The sequence below is a fragment of the Haplochromis burtoni genome, unplaced genomic scaffold (assembly GCF_018398535.1).
Source record: "Haplochromis burtoni strain Fernald_Lab_line unplaced genomic scaffold, NCSU_Asbu1 Contig_570, whole genome shotgun sequence".
Lineage (NCBI taxonomy): Eukaryota > Metazoa > Chordata > Actinopteri > Cichliformes > Cichlidae > Haplochromis > Haplochromis burtoni.
The window spans coordinates 238,981-261,337 of NW_024582931.1; the positions used below are offsets into that span (position 1 = coordinate 238,981).

A 22,357-nucleotide genomic window follows, 5' to 3' on the forward strand; every position below is an offset into this window, starting at 1 on the left:
AGCTTCAGTAAGCATATAGCAAGCTTCATTAAACTTTGTGCTTCCAATCATGCATGAACATAGGCGGGCTTAATGCTGCATTTGATAGCAACTGGGAACTAAGAATTTCCTGACTCTATTGAAAACAAACAATACTTTTACACTTAGTAAATCGGATACTGTTTCTGAACACTGACTCTGCATTTTCCACACATAAAATCTTTCTCATATTGCTTTTAATGGAGTAAAACTGTGATTTTTGCTTCTTTTTGGCTTTTGTGTTACTTTAGATGAGTAAACTACACTACATTCATGACCTTTTTTGTTTTCTGTAGAGGAAAAGGAAACAAAGAAAAGGTTGGGGTAGCCATGTTTTGTTTTTGCCAGTTTGTGCACTAACTTGGCAGAGGTTGAAAATGTTTTCATTTTGGCGTCCGAATTCTCACATACGAGGTAGATCAAATGCAGCATAAGGCCATGCTTCCCTTATCCCTGTGTACAACGGGGGACGGCAGCATCCTGTTCCAGCTCTAATGCGGCTGCCAGAGCCGATCGCTCCCACTCAAGACAATGCTTGCGATTCCACCAGACATGCTGCAGCCCGTTTCAGCAGCTTCTCAGAAGCAGATTACAGCTACTGATGACACAAGGCCCTGCAGCAAAGAGCTGGCATAACAATCTCCTCCTGCTAGCTTTTGGCTGAGTTTTCCACAGAAGTTTTCACTTTGCTGTCTGCCTTTCAAAAACAAGGGCAGCAGCAACCAGCCAAGGTTGCAAGCCACATGAATTATAATGCACTGAGTGGTGAGTCCCAGGTTCAATTCCAGCTTGACATTCGCAGCTCGTCGATCTCACGAGTAACATGATGTGATAATTAACAAAGTTAGTTGATTTTGACAGACTTAATTACCACTCGCGGCATCATAGGCTGCTGTTGCCACTCCTCAGTATACGATGCATACTCTTGCTTCAAAAGGAGTCAGTCCCACTTGAGGTCCTCTAGCACGTCCAGCTGAACTTGTTCAAAGAAGCCAGTTGAGTTTTTTTTCTTGTTATTTATTTATTTTAGTTCTTTGGTTGTTTTCTGACCAAGAGCCCTACTGTATTTTTTATGTTTTTCCTTTTATTTTAGGAACAAAGTCTATTTGCATTGGCTAATTACACTGTGCTTTTCCTGAGGCCATACAGATCTAAGCAATACAAAAGAAAAGAAAGGCAAGAGAAAAGGAAAGAAAACAGAAAGAAGAGGAAAAAATAAAACCAAGGATCGGTGTGTAGCAGCTAATTGTAGTGTATTTTATACAACAGTTCTTCCTCTCGTCCATGAAATCTGATCTAAATTGTTTAATAAACTCTGTCCGTACTTTCCAGTAATCATCAAACATGTCCACCCTGAGTCTCAAATGAAATGTCAGTTTTTCCATTACAAAAATATCATGTATCACATTAAATCAGTCTTCTCCGTTGAGGCGCTCAGCCCTATACAACAGGGAGGTGACCCTCAGGCGGACACAGAAAATGCTGAAAGGAATCGCATATCCCACCTGTCTAGGGAAAGCATCAGGATCCTTCAGGAGGACACGGCTATGGAAAAGGATGTTTCGGCACCCCTGCGACACATAACTGGCAGTAAACAGATGCAGTAGATGAAAAGGATATGGCGAGCCTCTGGGCGGGTGTAGTTGCTTTAACCTATTTGCCAGGGCACAGATGCTGACATGGCACCACATCTGCTACAGTAGATTGATATGTCCACGTTTTTGAGTGACACGTCAATTTAAAGCTAATGTGCTGTGATGGCCCGTATGCAGAAGAACTTGCTCACTCATATATCATCTTCATCATGGTTTCCAAAGCTGTTATCAGTGTGTGACATGTTTTCCTGAAGTGATTGTGTAAACAATCCATCATAGTGTGATATCGGTAATAGCACATAAAAGAAATTTTGTTAACATATTTATAACGCTGTATATTTTCTCACAAAGCAACATATTTAACACTGTGTATTTTCTCACAAAACGTTGCACAAAATATGAGCTTTCAGTTCAGCAGCAATTAAATATACTTACATGATCTATGCATTCATACATTTTCTGACACTTATCGAGGTCTGGGTCACTGGGGCAGCAGCCTAAGCAGGAGTCTCCCCCTCGCCAGACAACAGCCACTCTTCTGGTGGGAAAGGGAGGCCTTCCCAAGCCAGTCAAGAGATATATTTATTCGAGGGTTACTGGGTCTCCCGCTAGTTGGAAGTATCCAAAACACCTTGCTTAGGAGGTGTCCAGAAGGAATTTGAGTCAGATAATTTAACTACCTTAGCTGGCTCATTATGATGTGGAGGAGTAGCGGCTCTACTCTGAGACCCTTGCTATCTCTAAGACTGAGCCCAGCCAGCCTCTAGAGGAAGCTCATTTCCACCACTTGTATGCCACAGCTCGTAGCCATAGCTGAAGGTGGGAATGTAGGTCGACCAGTAAAGCAGCAGCTTTGCTTTCACACTCAGCTCTCTCTTCACTGTGACAGACTGGAGCATCATCCACATTACTGCAGCTGCTGAACTCACGAACCCCAGAATTCTTGAACTCCTTAACCGGGGAAGCAACTCTGTCCTTACCTTACCCTTTTCCAACTGAGAACCAGTATTTCAGACTTGAAATGTTAAATCTCATCCCATCCGTGTTAGGTGGTTGGGATGAAAGCATCTCATTGGCTGAAATCACCCTAATGACAAGCTGGATGAAGCCAACAGAGCAGCATCATCTGCGTATAACACACAAGATTCCTAGACCGCCAAACCCTGCACCCTCTGCTCCTTAGGTGTGCAAAAACTTATTGCCCATTACTTCAAATAAACGGTGAAATATAAGAGAAGAGAGTCACTGATCCTTTACATCCAGTTCACCCAAGCAGCTTTATTCATTTCCATTTATGTGTGTATGTTTTTTTTCATCATCATCTAAGCAAGATATCTTCTGTCTTGTCTGTGCTCTTTTGCTCCCTCTCTTCATTCCTCTCAACATCATGGTCTCCATCTCAAAATAATTTCCTCTCATCACTGCTGCTTTCTGTAAATTACCGTCTTTAAAGTCCTTTGGGAGGCTTGACTCCCCTTCTACCTTTCCTCCGCTTTAGTCCCTCTCTAAGCTTTTGTTCAGTTATTCCTCTCCTTTCCGCTTCATCTCTTCTGCCCCCTTACATCTCTCTGAAGGCCCTGTTAGATAACAGTCTTCCACACATTGTTGGATGTTCTTCATCAGTGTGCCACAGTTCTTCTCTGATGTCTGTTTGTGTAGTTCAGAGACACAAGAGGAGCTGAGCCTCTCAGTATATCTACAGGGAATCTAAATATCAGACTCCTTCACTGCGTTCCTAGTCACAGGATACTACACTATCTGTTTTCATCTGTCTACTTGATTTATTACCAGGTTTTTTATGGCCCTGGATGAAAGCAAACAACTGTGGAGCTTTACCAGCCCCATGACGTTTTGTATTTTTGCATAATGAAGTTGTCTTCCTCCACAGGCATGCTGTAGGTTCAGCACTATAGGCTGTATGCGTTCTCAGGCTTCCCTTTGTCGTTTCGGTGATCTTTCCTTCTGCTCTTTTATCATCGTATGGGGTTTTGGTTTTTTTTTTTGAAAGCACACGGCTATCCCTTTATGCATTTATCTGGATACCAGCATTAGGGTTGTGGTTTCTTTGATTGGCTGTAGATGATTACTCTATGTAAGCCCTCACTTCTGCAAATTGCAGTCAATAAATTGGGTGGACAGTTATGCCGTTGGTACCTTTTGGAGCATTTCCATGGATATGGCTTGCTGTGTGGTACAGCTGTTCAAGACATTTGTGCTTCAGATTTCACGAGTGAAATATTAATATTTTATCTACCTATTGGTGTGCAACTATACAGTAAAAGGAGTCCGCTTGTCAACTGAGCTTTCTAGTGTTAAGTGAAAAACTGGCTCTCCAATCTCTTATCCAAATGTTGACACTAAAACCAATGGGTGATGTCACAGTGGCTATGTCCATCTTTTGTATACAGTAAATGAAAAATGCTGTCTTAACTCGTGTTGCACAGCAACTTTAAACTGGCTGCAGATATGAATATCTTTCCTTTCAGTTGTTAAAGGATTTCATATACCGTATTCACAAAAATGTGTTCCCATAATGATAAATGTTATTGTCTAGTAGGATTTCACAGTAATGGCTTTTTTATGTGTTACTTTGCTGACACAGTCTCTCCGAGTTTTAGTGGCCAATATAATCATATACCGAGACATTTATTTATCCTTGTACGAATATTAGACAATAAATATTTTATCGTACACTTACCGAAGCTAATAGGAAATTTAGATTTGATAAAACCCATGCCTTTACTTGTCTTGTTGACCTTTAGAGCGCTAGTAGTGCACAAAAATCCAAGAGATTCCTCTGGTTTTCATTTGTATTGTATAATGCCAGAACTGATGCATTACTGCAGTCTCTAATTCTCTTTATTAATGATGTGCTGGCAGGTATGCCCAACACTCACACTGCTTCAGTAGCCCAGTCAGTCTTAATGGCTATAATAACTCTTTCAGTAAGTATCAGAGGTCTATGTAATGTCATCAGACCTTCACATTATGAATACACACACGCACTGACGCACAACACACGCACACATGCGCGCACATCTACACGTTCTCTCTCTTGAGTTCTCTAAAATATGCCAAATGCTTTTTGTGGCTTGCAAATTAGCACTGACCTTGTGATGCTAAAAGGTGAATCATGCACAAGGGTTTCTTTGGTGTTTAAAATATTTACTATTCACTTCTCATAATAAGCATTCGTGTGGCCAACCCCAGCCCCTGTAGCCTGGTGTTGCTGCAGAAAAAGGCCCCACTGCTGGGAAGACAGCAATTATTCATGCTTAGTGTCTTCTCCTGTGGAGAAGAGAGAAAAACTAAAATACCCCTATACCTGATTGTAGAGTAAAGGTCTTGGTGCCCACGAGGATAAGAAGATAAAAGTCAAGGAATGCAACAAGAACCTTGGGACTATTAATCAAAGTGTAGTTGTCTTAATTGATACAAGAGGGATGGTTAGCATTTTTACTGACAGTGGAGGTTATCATGATACTCTGTACTTTTTTCCCTTTTTTGTGGCCGGTGCTCCAAAGCCAAATCATTATTCTTCTCCTCTTTAAACTGAAACCAGTACCTGCAAACTTAAGGAGAATTCAAGAGCAGAGACAAGTTCAAAGATCAGGAATAGCCTCTGAGCTTTCTCCCTTCTTAAGTGTGCACTGGCCAAAATGCTGCATGCAAATAGTAAGGCAAGGTTGTTGGCTTGAGATGCAGATTGCTGAATTGGGCATAACAGATTCAGAATAAGTCAAAGTCTGCAGGCCTATTTTTACCAACTTCTGTTTGCAGTTACTCTTTTTTCCCAACTTACTGTCCTTGAAGAAGAATTAAAGGAGAGCAATTAGGTCTTTACTTTTTCGCATTTAATGTGAAAAATGTTATTACTGGGAACATTACTTTCCTTTAAAAAGTTCTTTTGATGAAATGTGGCCAGAAACATATTAATCTAAACACTCACCAGCCATTTACTTACCGGTATGTACATCTTTTCAACTGCTTATTAATGCAAATATCCAATCAGTCAATCACACGGCAGCGACTCAAAGTTATAACTGAGAGTTTTGATTTTTATTGCAACATTCAGATGGAAGTCAGAATTTGGCAGAGAACAGACGAAAACATGGCTCCATCCTGCCCTGTATCAATGATTCAAGCTACTGGCGGTGTAATGGTGTCGGGAATATTTTCTTGGCAGACTTTGGGCCACTTGGTACCACTCAAGCATTATTTAAACACCACAGTCTGAGTATTATTGCTGACCATATCCATCCCTTTATGGCCATTGTGTACCCATCTTCTGATGGCTGCTTCCAGCAGGATATAACGTGCCGTGTCACAAAGCTCAAATCATAACAAACTAGTTTCTTTAACATGACATTGAGTTCGCTGTACTCAAATGGGCTCCACAGTCACCAAATCTCAATCCAATAGAGCACCTTTGTGTGTGCATCCTACAAATCTGCAGCAACTGTTTGATGCTTTCCTGTCAATATGAACCAAAAGTGCTCAGAAATGTTTCCAGCACCTTGTTGAATATGTGCCATTAAGAATTAAAGCAGTTCTGAAAATTAAAAGGGGGTCAAGCCGGCCATTAATGAAAGTTTGGGATGTCACTTCACATGGCTCTGAAACTGTACACTAAGCCGCACTGCAGTTTCTAAATGTTATGATGCTAAACATGCTGAAAACTATATGTAACCACACAGTGAAACAACGAGCGGCTTTACCTCACCTGTAATTGCTGCCATTACTAACGTCTGTTTTTGCTTCCTGAGAAAGGAGCGGGAGAGACAGCTCTATCTGCTCCCCACAGCTCAGACTCTGATGGCAGCTTTGAGGCAATCATCATTTACCTGAAAAACACACACACACTCACACAGGCCATTATCACACTACATGTAACGTATGTAAACTTGCTTATGTTTACTGACAACCTGTCACCTGATTGTTGACTGTCATTTCATGTTCCTTCTGTGCTCTGGCATTGCAGTCACTCCAGATTGTAATTGCCTGCATAATTCACAAAATACCCATAGACAGTTTAAATATAGGCTGTATTCACATTCCAAAATAGGTTATTAAACATCATTAAGCCTATCTGTACATTTCAGAATGTAATATAGTATAATATATAGACTATAACATATAACATTCAAGCTATTTGTTTTAAAACTGCCTTACATAAATCTAAATTGTACATGATTTTGTAACCCAAAAAGTGAAAATCGGTGAGAAAACATGCATCAGAGAATACAGTAATTAACCTTACTAATGATCTCAAAACTAAAAGATAAATAATTGGGTGGTTAATTCAAGGTCTTTAATAATAAGCTTTGTGTATTTAGGGAGATTGTTCAAATTTCAAATCATTTCTTTTCATCGCTGTCACAAAGTGTTTTGAATTCAAAAGAGCTGATTGTACTCCACAGGTGACCATTTTCTGGCTATAACCACACATTCTATTCAAGCTTATTCAAGCTTATTCAGGCTAAGGACAAACCTTTTGTGAAAACTCAATAAGGGAAAATCCTTGGAGGGATTTGTAACTGTTTTATTCTATTGATATCGATCTTGCTTTTAAATGAAGGACACAGGTAAGGCAATGTGATGACCAGAAAACATATTTTCTGGAGGGCAAGTAGCCCGGACAGCTTTTTAGTCGCTGTGCTTAAACCAGAGAGGTACAGGCCGCTGCATCCCTGGGGTGAAATGGTTAAATATCGGACAACGGAGATCACCTTCACACCGCTCTTTGGACGATAAAGCTTAGGAGCACTGGAGAAATTAAAACATAATGCAAAGGTCTTTCCACTTATTGCCAGGAAAGCTTATTGATATCCTGTCACATTAACTCGCTTTGGGGAAGAATTATAGCAACAATTTGGAATAAAGTGTAGAACAGAAAAAGAGAAATCGTTAGATCCCGGGGCTACTGTTATGAATTACATGTAATAGCCCTTCTTTTCATTAACTCCCAATGGCAGAGGACACTTTTGGCAATCTTGAAGAAACACATACACACAGAGAAGGCAGTCCAATTTTCATTTATTGACATGAAGTGCTATTTGGTCCTTTTATAAATTTTTCCTTCCTTGTCTCCCACCCAACCCCCCAAGTTGGGCTTGTGGTGGCAGCTTACTTCATCCAGAATCGCTCATTTCTTTAAGCCATTATTTGTGCTGTTCCTGTGCTGCAGTTGGCTCACACAGCGCGGTTCTTTCAGCAGAATGTAGCAGTGTCGTTTGTGGTGGAAAATATTTGAAAAGCAGCAGCAACACAGGCAAGATTAAGTTACCACAAGTGTAACATTGATGCTATCTTTCTGCTTCTTCCTTTGGTGGATTTTATTGCTGTTTTGAAGAGGTTATGGATTTTGCAGAATGTAGAGCTGCTTTGATAGATGATTCTTGCATGAGACTTAATTAATTCTTATGATTAATTATCTTGCTTTGCTTATAACTCCATGCTGTTACCCTGCTGACCACAATTTCTTTTTATTCCGCGAGTTAAAAAAAAGAAAGAAAAGAAAACCACTGGGTTGAATATTCAAGATAGTGTCCACATGTGGGCTTTATTGAATGATTAGCTGAAGTAATTTGTTTTCAGAATCTAATTAATCCGCACGACCCAGCAAACAGTAATGTGCAAGGACACACACAAACACGGCAACACACACATCTTGGTAACATCTACTCTTTTTTTTAATTCTCTCATGGGCTTGGGTGCATGCATTCAAAGGTGGACACACAAGTGTCTTTCGGCCCTCTGCTACAGCCTCCAGGGACTCTTTCATCTTGGCAGTAGAGCCAGCATTAGATGCAGATTGGTGAATTTCCAGTCTCAGCCAAAAAGTTGGGCATAATTGACTCACTGAACAAGCAAAGTCTGCAGGCACTTTTCACCACTTTCTCCCCTTTACTTTCTGATGGTCGACACTCTAGCTTTTGTATCGGTGGCTTTAACATACCATCAGTGCAGAGGAATTAACACAAAGTAATTCATTTTTGTTTCACGTTAAATGTGAAGTGTTTTCAAATACTGTTGTAGAAAAGACTATTACTAGATACATTATTACCCTAAAACACACAAAGAGGTTTGGAATTAGCCTGTTCGCCTGTGTGAATCTGATGAAATTCTGAATACCCTGGACTGACATCATTTGTCCATACATGCAGGTGTATTCCATTCTTGTGAAAATGAGAATGTTTAATTGACTGAGGATGTGATTATAGTTCGATCTCCAAAGGTCACTTTTGCAAGAATGAAAATGATGATGAAATGATCAAGTTTGGATAGACATGGATGTAGACTACGGGTCGATTTGTTTGTGGCAGCTCACAGGAAGTTTTGTCATGAAGCTGTACCTCAACATGTAGCACCTTGCCATGGAAACAGCACACTTTTGCTATGCTTACCCAATGATGTTATGGTGTGACTTGTGTTACACATATAACACACGGGCATGAATCTATGGAAACATCCCTCAGAGACTTTGGTCTTTATTGGCATGATAGCATCACACAGTTGGCTGCACAGCCATGATGCATGTTTGCGATAATTAGAGATTTGTGACATGGCACATGATATCCTGCTGGGAGCAGCCATCAAAAGATGGGCACACTGTGGTCATTAAGGGTTGGACGTGGGGAATAATAATACTCAGGTGGGCTGTGGCATTTAAATGATGCCCAGTTGATACTTAGAGGCCCAAAGTGTGCCAAGATAATATTCCCCACACCTTACACCGCCATCAGAAGTCTGAACCATTCATACAAGGCAGAATGAATTTCTGACTTTAACATATGAGTGTTGCAGGAGAAAGTCCTCAGACCAGGCAACATTTTTCCAAATTCTATTGTCCAATTTTAGTGAGCTTGTGGGAATTGTGGTCTCAGTTTCCCTCTTCTTAGCGTACAGGAGTGGCACTGGGTGTGATCTTCTTCTGTTGCAGCCCATTGTTTTCCAGGTTCAAAGGTATGGTCATATTTCGCGAACAGTGAACAGGTGCATCTAAAAGAATGGCTGGTGAGTGTGTAAACAGACGATGTGACAACAAGCTGCTGTATTTGCTGTCATTCCTAATGTCTGGGCTGCTACCTGTAGATAGAACCGTTTAGACTGAAAGAGCTGTATCTGAGTCCTGCAGAAAAAATCATGGTGGCTGTGAAACAATCAGCATTTGGCAAAAAATGTAGAAATAAAAAATTTAAAAAAAGAAAAGTGAACACTATAGCGTGTACTATACAGCCTGTCAAAATCAGGAAGGGTGATTCAAATGTCACAAATATAGGCTGGCTTCAGCTACCCAGTATAATACAAAAATATAATAAATATATAAAAACTGAGGGATACAATGTATTGAAATTATTTAGTCTATTTATGGATCCACTGCAGCCTGTGCAATAGGATTCTGGCCTTTTTCTGAATGCTTACACTAATGGGCACTGACAGCTTTACTATGAATTTCTTTTCACTTGCACAAAACAGCCTCTTTGTGATCATAAAAATCTGTTTTGTTCACCATCTCTAATGTGGGAGTTCAAACTCACAGTATATTCTAAGTTGTTGTTTTGAGTTGCTTTTTTCTCATTTTATATCAAATGAAAGTAAAAGTTTAAAAGGTTTCCAGACAGGCGTGCCAAACAGTGTGCAGGCAAATATCAAAACACATTTTAATTACACTTACTAAATGGGTAATAAAAGGGGAACAGATGTGTGTGGTACATTATAAGCACTGGTGTTTTTGCACAGACTGTTTGGTTTTATGATGAAGGGACAGAGGTAGTCGCATATTTTTCTTGCAGCACCTCGAAGCAACAGGCATCATTAACCAAAAAAGTAGTCCCCAAGCCAATAAAACGTATAAGCTCCATACACACACTCTTTTAAACTTACTGACATCCCATTCGGTAATCATTCCATTAATGTACAACAAGTTTCATATTTCCTGCTAAAATAGCATCCAATTTATTTATGTATTTGTTTATTTTTATGTTTCTCATGAATGGAGACATATGTTGAGTTTCAGTTGCAAAATTCTCTGTTCTGCCACAGCGAAAGATTCCCCGACCCGCACCACAGATACAAGGACCCTGCAGCTCTATAAGCAGCCCGTGCTTAAGCTAGCTTCTGCTCTATTGATCTGAGCTGAAACCACTGCTTCACAGAGCTAAATCTAAAACTGAGAACGAAAAAAAGCATAACACAAAAGAAGAAAAGGTGCCTGTGGGGGATGAATTTTAATATTCACAAAATTACGACCGAGAGGGGAAGAGAGGGAGAAAGATGCGTGTATGTTAAAGCAGCAGAATGGAAAGGACATTTGAATAGCTTGCACTGTATGACGAATTAAAGGATTCTGTCAGTGCAGATGAAAGGCGGCCTGGTGGATGGTGTACAGCTATAACAATAATTTACACGTGGCAAACATTTCTCGTGATGTTCTTCAGACACTGACAGCACACGGCGTTTGAAAAGTGAGATAAGGACATGCAGTTGACATGCAGTGTGCTGCTCTAAGAAGCTTTCTTTGACACTTAAGCTGCACACGTTTCTTTTGCTTACGTGCTGTCTGTGGAGATAGCAGCCCCGCTGAACCAAACGCGAACTAGCTTAGTGTTAGATACATACTTGTCAGCTGTGAGTGTCAAAGGAGTCTCTTTAAGTCACAGTTGTAGATAAAGTGTTAAAATATCTGCTTTGGATTTACAGCACTTAGTTCTTAAGTACATCAATCCTTATATCACTTTTTAGACATCATGTCATTAGGTATGTATGCTTAATGCATACACTTTTTTATTTCCAGCCTTTACACAGTCTCTTGAAATGTGCACAGTATCTTTATTACATACCCTTCCACAGTAACCCCATATGGAGCCAGCAACAATGGAAGAGATCAGATGAGCAGTTACACTTTTGGCTCTCTGCGGCCATACAGTGGTTCACAGAAGACCTGAACCCTCTTTAATTTATTAAACAAGCCCAACTCGCAAGGCCAGGCGACAAGGAGGGTGTTATAAATATTAAAAGAAGAGTTTGCTCTGCCACACTCTCATATTAAATCACACAGAGAAGAATGTATCTGCCCTTATTAAAAGATAATGTGTTCTGGAGCCATAAAAATGTATAACCCACAACTCTAGATCCCTCTCCTCTTCCCCCTTCTTTCCTCTTTTGTCTTGGTCCAAGTGAAATTTCAGCCTTTTTGTGTGCATCAATCTCTATTTTGTCCATTTTTACTTTGTCTCTTTGTACAGCTTTGTTGTATTTTTTTTTCTCCGTCGTTGAGTAACAGCGGACTAGACCAGAATACATAAGAGCAGAATAGATGATTTTTTTTCTTTTTTAACTCACTCACACAAAAGGCATCTACACATTGTAAATGTTGCAAGCTTTTGACGCTGCATGAATATCAAGTTAATGGAGTGCTGGAAAATTTGGTCTTCCCTTTATCTTAAAAGGGGCTTGAAAAGTTGTGAAATTTTGAACATTAATAAAACAACCAAACAACTACAGTATGCAGATAAAATCAATGGCACCCTTAGCCCAGAATGAAGTCAGACTCCCTCTGCATTGTACCCTCAGCCCATTTGAGGTCCCAACTTTCAAACTATTGGCCCCTTACTGTGTCTGTAGGGAGAGTAGAACATTTTCACACATGTTCTGTACTTCTCTAAACATTACACATCAGGACCTCATGTGAGAATCCAGAATCAGCTGGATCTGACGTTAACCACCCACCTCCCTAGCACAAAGTCCGCGAAAGTCTGGTTGAGCTCGTGTGAGAAAAGAGTCGGTAATTACCCAGGTAATTCAGAGCAAGTGAGAATTACATGTCCTGCAGCCTGCAGGCTCTACCCATCAAAATGAGGATTTCCTCCAGTGAGGATCTTCTGTCGAGAATCTCCTGCAGAATTCTTTTTTTTTCTTTTTTCTTTTTCTCTTTTTTAAAGAAGGACAACTTCAGACAAGGCCTCAGCTTGATTATCTCGACAGTGTATGGAATTCATGTGTAAGAACGGCTGAATAGGGTGACCACTCGCGGCACATTGTAAAATCTTTGAGAAATCCTCTGTATGCGTGGTGCGGTGAAAGACTCTTCCTTAGCAGAGTGGATTAGAGGCAAGAGGAGAGGAAGATAATGTTGGGCTCATGGTGGTCAGATTGATCCAGCAAAAGCAGGGCCTTCTTATTTTTGTCAAAGCCTATCCACCAATGCAACATAACCAGCTACAGTTTGGTGAGAGACTAAGCTGTTTTTTTTGTTGTTTATAATGTCTAGGATCTGGCTAGTATGCTTCTTTCTAATGCCACATCAACACACACACTGATTTTGATTTGTTTTATTTAAACCTCTTTTGTTCAGCCGCAGACAACGACTCGAATAATATCACTTGAACTCTGAGCAGCTCTATATGTAGCTAAAAAGGCATTCTGCAAGTTTTTTTTCACATATGCAATAATACTCCCTAAGCTATCGCCAATAAATCAATAAAAATGGAAGTGTTGGCATGGCCTTGGAGCTATGAGGGGGCAGCAGCACGATGTATGACTCATGTTATGAAGATTGCATTAATGTTTCAAATGTTTGAACGTAGTCAGTAAGAACCAAATGGGTTATTCTTCTATTTCTGAAGCCACTGAAAGCGCATTTTTTTCAGGATTAGAAATTTGCATTGTAATCTATACAACAATCAGACATCCAGTTGGCTTGTTTGTGGCTGACTTGTGGCTGTATAATAGCCAAACCAGAGTGGAAGCGGTCAGACGGTGATAGTGTATGATGTGTGTTTAAAAAAAAAGAAGAAAAAAAATACTCACAGTCCTGACAGGTGGAGGTGAGGAGACACAACCATGTGTGTAACTTAATGCCCTAGTCCTCGCCCTGCTGGGTCCTGCCAGGGGAACATTCCTCTACTCTTTGCTCCACTGACCAAGCAGAACTGCGGCGCAGTGAAACCACAAACGTCTGTGCATATGCGTGTGTGTGTGTGTGTGTGTGTGTGTGTGTCAATTTGAGTGCGTGTGTCCACTGGGAGGCAGTGAAGTCTGACAGCCTGGTCACTCGGACCATGGAGACTTATGGAGCGAGAGCAAGCCAGCTGTTCAATTTGGCCACATGGGCAGACAGAGAAAGAAAAGGAGAATACTGAAGAGAAACAGTGTCAATATACGACGTGTGTTGTATGGCTAAACCATCCTCCTATCACTGCCTGCCCTGCTCTGACATTGCTGTATTTTAGCTATCACGAGCCCACACACTGCACACAGACTGGGGCAGGGTTGCATGTGGCATTCCTCGGAGAGGATAATGAGATAAGTACTAATTTCTCAGGTGTCATAGACTGATATGAATAATACAGGCCATTCCGTTACCTATCTTCCCCACTGCTGTCACTGTCACCTTCTTTTTTTTTAGATCCACCTACAACGTGTCCGTATGCTGTCAGCGCATCGGTGTCGTGTCTTACCTTGAATAACCTGAAAACCAGACTTTGTGAAAAGAGGAAGTCAGTGCGAATAAAGGAAATAAGCTTTTGTTAGAAGAAAGGGAAACCTTTGATGAGTTTTTGCATGAGGTGTGGACAGGCAGATTCCTTTCTCTTTCATGACTATCATCTCTACTGCTTATCCAGCAGCTGGAGACCTGTATTGACTCCTTATTCATTTTCTCAACAACAATTTCTGGCTAAGAATCAGAAAGAGATTGATCCCCCCCCCCACCCCTTTTTATTTTCCAAGTGATGATTTATTTACTGTGTACTGCTCTTCCACTACTGCCCTGGTTTGCATGTTGGGGACTCTTACGGCACTGTGAGGGTGGTCCTGAATTATTCACTTCTTTCCTCCAAGTCCCTCTTTCATTCTCTTTTTCCTTCATTTTGCAGGGCGAATGTGTGCCTGCTTGTCTCTTTGTGTAAATCTGGTGTCCGTCTCTCTTCCCCTCTCTCTTTATTTTATTATTCTCAGACAGCTACGAAGCTCTGCTCTGACTGCATGATGTGAACCAAATGATAGCAGCTTAGAACAATCGTTAAAGCAGGAACGAGCTGGAAATAATCATCTCCTTCCTCTTTGCTCTGTTGTGTACTGTCTGCTGTTCTCTTCTCTTACTCCCTAACCTCACCAATTGGCACTTTCATCAGCTCTCTTTGTCTCTCTCTCGCCGTCTCTCCTCAGATCCCAATGCTCTTGGGCAGCACGGCACTGACCATGCCTTGATCGGAGGAGTGGTGGCTGTAGTGGTCTTTGTCACCTTGTGTCTAATCATCGTTCTGGGAAGATACCTGGCCAGGCATAAAGGTAAAATCCACAGTGGACCAGACCTACGGCTTTCAAGGCTCATGGAGCTAGTGGAGCATGTCCTTCTTGTCCCATTAGAATACAGTCCTTTCCCAATTCCCAAGTTACACCTGCAAGTGTAGAACAAAAGTGGGAAAGCTTACACCATCCACACATCAGAAATGTTAATGAATATGTGCCTTTGATATGCAGCACAAAGTAATAGCACATGTTGTTATTGTAATTCACTCTCTATCCATGTATTTATCAATAATGGGAATGGAGTTTTTTAATTGCGCAGAGGTCCGTAATATTATTTTAATTTAGTTGTGATGATGATGGGAGAAAATAAACATTCATAAATCCACTTTGGCACCACAGGAAAAAAAAGCATTTTATTCCCAAACAGTATTAGACAAACAGTAATAATGTGAGGGAAGAAATTCGTTTACGCAATTAAATGTGCTTCCTGTATGTGTAAATGTAAATCACTTCTCAAACAGAAAGTGATCGATTGATTCTCAAACTTGTTACAGTTTAGCTCCACGTTCGCAAAGAAGAGTGGAAATAAAGTGAATTCCAAGTTGCTGCTCGGTTTTCGTCACTAATGCCACAACATTAACTTCTAAGTTTAAGCTAAGAGCTCAATTTGGACTTGCAGCTGTGAGTTCTGATGGTCGTCACACGCAACGTAGGAGGTGTTGATGCTATTCTGCTGTATCGATGCAGGGTCTCGCAAATTTAACTCTGCTTTATTTAAATACTCCACTACACTATCCCAGCTCCTCATTGTTTTAGATATGAATAATGTAACACTACTGATGTTGTCTTCAGATGTGGGGGGTTTTTTTCGCCTCAGGCAGCCAACACCATGCAGGGCTGCTTGGTATTTGTTTTCCTCAATAGAAGTTTGTTTTTTCGTTGCCACAGGAACATACTTGACAAACGAGGCCAAAGGAGCGGATGATGCCCCCGATGCCGACACAGCCATCATCAACGCTGAGGGAAACCACGCGCACGCGGAAGAAAAGAAAGAATACTTCATTTAGACTGCAGGGGGAGCTGTGCAGCTCTTGCCTTCTCATTTCCTTCTTTTGATCTCTGTACTTCTTATTCTCTCTTTCCGTCTCCCACTTTTCTTGTTCTCCTCCGGCCACTGGCCCCCATCATGTCAACAAGGAACCCACAGGCAGTCCACAAACAGACAAGTTCCCAGTGTGTTTTCCTGTTATTTCCTTCTGTTGAAACGATCTCTGTCATTTACATCTTGTCCTTTATTTTTTCATTGGTTTGGGGGTTTTTTGTTTGTTGTTTTTTGCTTTTGGCAGATGTTTTTCACTGGCAGCTTGCTGTTGCTGCTGAAGTTGCCCCTTTGTCACTTCCTCATCTTCAACATGAATACCTAGAAATCTGTAAATCTACCATGACTGCTCCTTAGCCCTCTCGTTAGTCTTTGCTCCTCTTCCCCACCAAGCAGACACCCAAACACATATTCCTGTTCACACACATCCACGAACACATATCATCTCTCACATCAACACGGTGCCTAAAAATACAGACGCCATTGAACTTCTGTCAATGCCTTCATGTATCGTCTGTCAGTAGCAATGTAAATGCTTTGTAGATGGTTACCTTAGCCATCATTCCATTGCTTAGCTCACAGCTTTTGATTACGCATCGAATCTTTTTTTTTTCTGTTTTCTTTTTCTTTTTGAATGACAATTTGTGCTATTTACGCCTTATACATGTCTGTCACACTAAATATGGTACTTTTAGGTGATCCACTTTTCCCTATTCCATCTCCCTCTAAATAGAGTTGTAATTAAACCGTTGACCCTTGTAAGATACGAAGAAGGATTTGTGTAACACTGTAGCAAGGTTTATCAGATACAGTAAGTGTACAATATGATTTGCATTATTAGGGTAGGAGTAATAAAGGGTAGTGTGGTATTGTTTAGAGCAGAGAAAAACACACCAAAAATATATGAAAGATGCTAGGTCAAGCATTCCTTTTCAGCAAGCATAATCAAGTATATAAAACCACTTGCTAAATGTGCTGCCCAGGTACTTTTACCTGTATAGTCCTGCACCGTCCAGGCAGCGGTTTAGCAAAACACCATCACCTTCAGTGTCATCTGGACAGCTTACGGTAGTTTGTGTTTTCCATAAAGGGTTCAGGTGTGCAGAAAGAGTCACTCTCCTCTCTCTGTATAGGCTGTATAAATTGTATTCAAATAACTTTAGCTTTTCACTTTGAATAATTTGGTTATCGTTTGTCACATTGAAACTATTTTAAGGCTTGAAGAACCCGTGAAATGTAAACTCAACCATAAGGTGTTAAAACAAGACCAGACCAATAACATCTGTTTGATTACTGTCATTGTTTTTGATTCTGTCACCTTCAAATTAATTTTTAAATAGTTTTTAATAGTTTAGTGAAGCTGCCCTCATCAGCTTGTCATGCTTTTTATGCCTATTTTCCCAGTCTGTCTCCATTAACTCAACTTTCATTTCCATTTCACGGGGTCTTCAAGAAAAAAAAAAGCAAATAGAAAAAGAAACAAATGGTGTGAGTGCTGGGTCAGGGATCTGCAGGGGCCTCTTTTCCAAAACTTAAAAAAAACTGAAAACAAATAGAAAAGCACAAAATTGTCTGAATGAGTTACTGTGTTCATTTGCCAACAACTAGATCGCCTTGTGAACGGTTCTTTCATTCAAATGGGTAACGAGAAGCTGACAAGGCTGTCTTTGATTCAATTCTGAAGAAAAAAAAAAGTGCAGTGCATCTTTTTGAAAATGTAAGCTAAATCATGTTTTTATATTTAAAAAGAAAATGTTTCTAATATTTTTTTGGTTTTAATGGTTAAGCTCCCTGCTGTATATTGTGTCTGCTACAATGTGGTTGGTTGTGAAAATTGCTGTTAAATTCTGGATTCCTGTATTTGCTCAAATATGTATATTAGCCACCTTATCTAATTACTTTTTTTTTCCATTACATTATCCTCATTAGAGAAATTTTAAAACAAATGTATTTTTGTTTTGGCACAAGGCATGTAAATAATGTGTGAGAACTAAATTTTGGTAATACACATTAGCATGTTTTTGTTTGGTTCTTTTTCATGTTTAATTTATTTGAAATTGAAATTTATTTAAGAGAGAACCACAATGAAGATGGTATATTTGTAACTTGATTTTGGGAAAACGGTGGCTTTGTGTGTTTGTGGCCTGACCCTAGTTGCTCCAAATCTGAAGAAGTTGATGTTCTAGGACATTTGGCAAATCAAACGCGCAAAACTCCGGAATAAGCTGCTTTTCCATGGAAATTGAGGTAATAGAATTTGGAGCTGAAATCAAAAGAAACAATACGTCCATGCCGGTTGCAAGAAAGTTTCCACATATTAAGACAGCCATGACGCGTCATAGTCAGCAACCTTTCATCTTTCATGAGTTTGGAGAAGTTTGGCTTCGAAGGAATGATCCTAAATGCTCAAAAGCAAGGCACTAGTCTGCTACCAGGGAGCAAATTATAATCAAGGGCAATAATATTTTGGGCCAATTGTCTCCATTTTGGTGGTCTAATTTACAACATTATGCAAATAGGGTCAGCAAAAATCTTTTGTCTGTATTTTGTTACTCGAGCACTTCTCGAGTGAACCACAAGTTGGGAATAATTAAGTCAATCTACTCAGTTTTACCTTTCATCATCGATGTAGGATTTAGGGGGTTTTGACATTTTAATACATTTTTAAACGCAATTATTTGTTTGTTTTGAAAATAAAGAAGCTTTGCCACAGTTTCCATATCTCACACTTTTAGTGCACTGAGCATATCACTATATACAGGTTCAACTTCAGCGTCACCACAAATGCTCTACACAAAGTGTTCTAGTCTAACATGTTCTAGCAAACCTTGGGTTTTACATGTGTAGATACATTTCTTACAATGATTTAACATCCTTATCTTTCTTTCTTTTTTTGGTTTTGTATCTCGTTCTATTCATTGTGTCTTAAATCACTGATGGTGTCGATCACACTTGGTGTTGCTTTACAACTCCAACTTTGAAACAGGAAAGTAGTTGAATGACTTTGTTGATTCTGAAGTCAGAGAAACAAGTTAGGCGGTTTCATATCAAACACACTGAGAATTAACCAGGTCTGCAGTGATGAGTTGATGCTGGCATTGGTAATTAAACAGTTGCCATTTACTCAAGTATGCACTCTGACCAATGTGGTGGATATTTCTTAGTAATTAGTAAAATCTGTGCTTTGTTTTGAGGTTTGTTTTTTCTTTCTGAAACTCACATGTAAATGTTTGTTTTGACATAATAGTAATGAGCTAATTTGTTGCAAATGGATTTTTATAATCATTAGACCAAACCTGAATCTTGTTTAATTTGTTATTTTAGCAGCCTGGCACATACGACCATGCACTACGACAGGATCAACTGTAGCTCTGTTATATCTTGGCTATCTTTGTTTTATTTCTGTATTGTTGTCGGCTGAAAATAAGCTTTAAACGCGTTGCCTCCTTGATTTTCAACGTTTATCAGTTGGGTTAATATTCGCTAGATCACAAGCCTTTAATTTCATCCTGGCAGCAAGACGGTAAAGGCACTAACAGAGCCGCAGTGCCATTTTCATTGGGCACAAGTCCATTTTGTGGGATTGTAAGTCTCTAATTTCCTGGCTCCAAACAAACCCGCTTTCTTCAACTGAAGGTGCGAGTCAGGGAGCTGCGGTTGTGCATTTATGCAGATTTAACAGTGCAATACTGGCAGTAATTTCGACATGAAATTGCACCCAGTTTTGTGAACAATTTCCAGGTTGGCGGAGACACAAACAAGCCTGTGCAAAATCACATTAAAAAAAGTTTCATGTATAGGCTACTGTTTTGCCTAGGATGTGTCAGGTTGAAATGCACAAAACCCACACCTTTTACGGGATGTAAGCTGCTTGCAGTGGGTTAAATTGGAAGATTGTTTATAGTTTCACAGTTCCTCGTGGGTTTGTGAGACCATTCGCTTTGAGTTGATAAAACTTCTATCTGTAATCATCTCGTGTGTTCTGTTCTGAATGCAAAAGACGGTAACTATGATCTCAAATTACTGTTACTAGTTACAATGTGGGCTGATACAGTATATTGTTGCCTAAAAAATGACCAGATTACAGAGTATCTTATAAAGTCACATTAAAACACATATTTGAAAATCTTTATATTAGTGCCTTGTGACTCTGCACCTGAAGTTTGCCACTGAACCACCCTCCTGGGCTCATTTAAAGAGGAATCAGACAAGTTGATGCGATGTGTGATTAATAAAGCTTTACAAACCTGCTAAAAAAAAGACACTCGTTTCATCGTATCACGCTGACCTCGAAGCAAATCGGGTCACCAAACATCGCAGGCAGTAATGACACACACGTATTTTTTTAACTTCCAGGAAATTAGAGGCCCACGTTAGTATTCAAAATATTAAAATCTGCTTATAAGCAGAAGTGAGCGTAATGGACACTTTGGGTTATAGTCTGTCAGAAATTCTCCTTTTTTTAATCTTATGGTTTATATTTTTTTAATACATGAGTTTAATGGCAAATGTGTTCTCTACAGTAGTGCTTGTAACATGACATGGCTTGTTCCTGTCCCATCTCCCTTCCTCTGGCTCTTCAGATGTCTTTGCTGTACAGTATGGCTTCAGTGCACTTCTCTATCACTCCGCAATAGTGACACAAGAATCAATCAGCCCAATTTCTTTACTGTCACACCGATGACAACATGTGACACAATCGCATGTAGTGATGTTTCTTTTTTTATTATTATTATATCTGTTTCTTTTGTTTTGCATCTCAGGAATATATTTCATTTAGATTTTGTTCGTTTGTTTGTTTGTTTCCTGTCTTAAAATGGGGACTCGTGAGCACTTTTCACTCTGCTAGTCCCTGTGTGCTGACACCATGTACTTTTTGAGTTTTAAGATTATCACAATGATAATAAAAAATGATTCAGTGACTCTTCAATAATTCTGTCACCTTGCTGTCATTGGAATATTAGACTAAGGAAACCTTTTTTCTTTTCTTTTTTAATTTTTTGATCACTGACTTGAAATACTGAGATTTAGAAATATGCTGCAAATTACTGAGTTTCAACAATGATGGAAGGTGTCTTTAACAGAATCTAATTTTAGCTTATGTAAGCGGTTCAGTGCTTTTTGTCCTTTATCATGTTTCCCTTTGTAGCAACACACATCTTTATGTATATCAGTCTTTAGGTGGCAGGTGCTGCAAGGCACTGTCTCTCACTAAATACAAAATATCCACAGTGAGGCTCAGTAAAGATCAGGATTAGAGCTAGACAAATGTTAGTTCAGCCTCTGATGTACCTTGGTGAAATAGGGGGTTTGATATCAAGCTGTACTCCGAAAGCTTGATTTGATATATAGCACCGTAACGGAGGTGTTTCTCTCCCATTGTCTGTGGGATTTATTATATTTAATTTAGAGGTTCGTATGTATGAAATGAAATTGTTGAATAAATAGTTGCCAAAACATCTGTACAAGCCTGATTCCATTTTTTCAGTCATCATTTTGCTCCTGAAAGCCTCTTACCTCAGTATTTCTCAACTGAGCGATAATGATATACAATAAATACGCTGGAAACATCTGAATTTGTCCTCATGAGGATCAGTGCACAAGCGCAGCCACACAAACACATACATATACACATACTTGCAAAAAGACAAGAAAACGCATGCACAGATACGTGTTCATGAATTTTTATTAACAAGAATAATTCGTGTTGTGTTTTTGCGCCCTATCTGAGCTCTGTGGTTGTGATGGTATTATGATACCATCCACATTATAATGTTTTCAATATTAATAAATCCCCAGTTTGAAAAAGGTCGGTAAGGTGTAAATAAATACAGAATGCGATGATTTGCAGATCTGATAAATCCATAATTTACTCACAACATAGAACACAGAAAAAACATAAAAAATTAAACTGTGACATTTTACTAATAGTAACACGCTATGAATTTAACGGCAGAAAAACATCTAAAAAAAGGTTGTGGTGGAAAAGTAAGGGGGGGGGGCTAAAGTGGTGGAGAAACATTTTTCATCTGATTAGGTTTATTGGCATCCGGTCAGTAATATGATTGGGCATAAAATTGTAAATTATAATTGTAAAATTGCATTGATTTTGAATCTTCTACAAATTGTGACAACAAAAGATTCAGAGAATCTGAAGAAATTTCTGTGAGTAAGGAATAATGGCAAAAATCAATATTGGATTGCTGTGATCTTCACTCCATAGAGTGGCACTTTGTTCAAAACGGGCATGGAAATCACTGCTTTACCAAAAAACAAACAAACAAAAAAAACATTTGGCACATCATAAAAGCAAAAATAGCTCATAGAAGACCCAGGGCTGCTGAGCAGCTGTAGTCCTCAAACAGATCCAAAAGTTCAGAAGCTCCACTCT

The 22,357-nt window shown here is 39.6% G+C and overlaps 1 protein-coding gene across 3 annotated transcripts in view; it reads left to right on the forward strand.

Annotated features, from left to right (window-relative positions):
* LOC102303956 (cell adhesion molecule 2) overlaps window positions 1–21,422 on the forward strand; it is a 215,733-nt gene extending 194,311 nt beyond the window's left edge. For all 3 annotated transcript variants that reach the window (XM_014329525.2, XM_014329526.2, XM_014329528.2), the window contains 2 exons: window positions 14,784–14,906; window positions 15,816–21,422. In XM_014329525.2, coding sequence (XP_014185011.1) covers window positions 14,784–14,906; window positions 15,816–15,934 — 242 coding nt within the window. In that variant the 3' untranslated portion in view covers window positions 15,935–21,422. The remainder of the gene's footprint in view (window positions 1–14,783; window positions 14,907–15,815) is intronic.
* The last annotated feature ends 935 nt before the right edge of the window (window positions 21,423–22,357 follow it).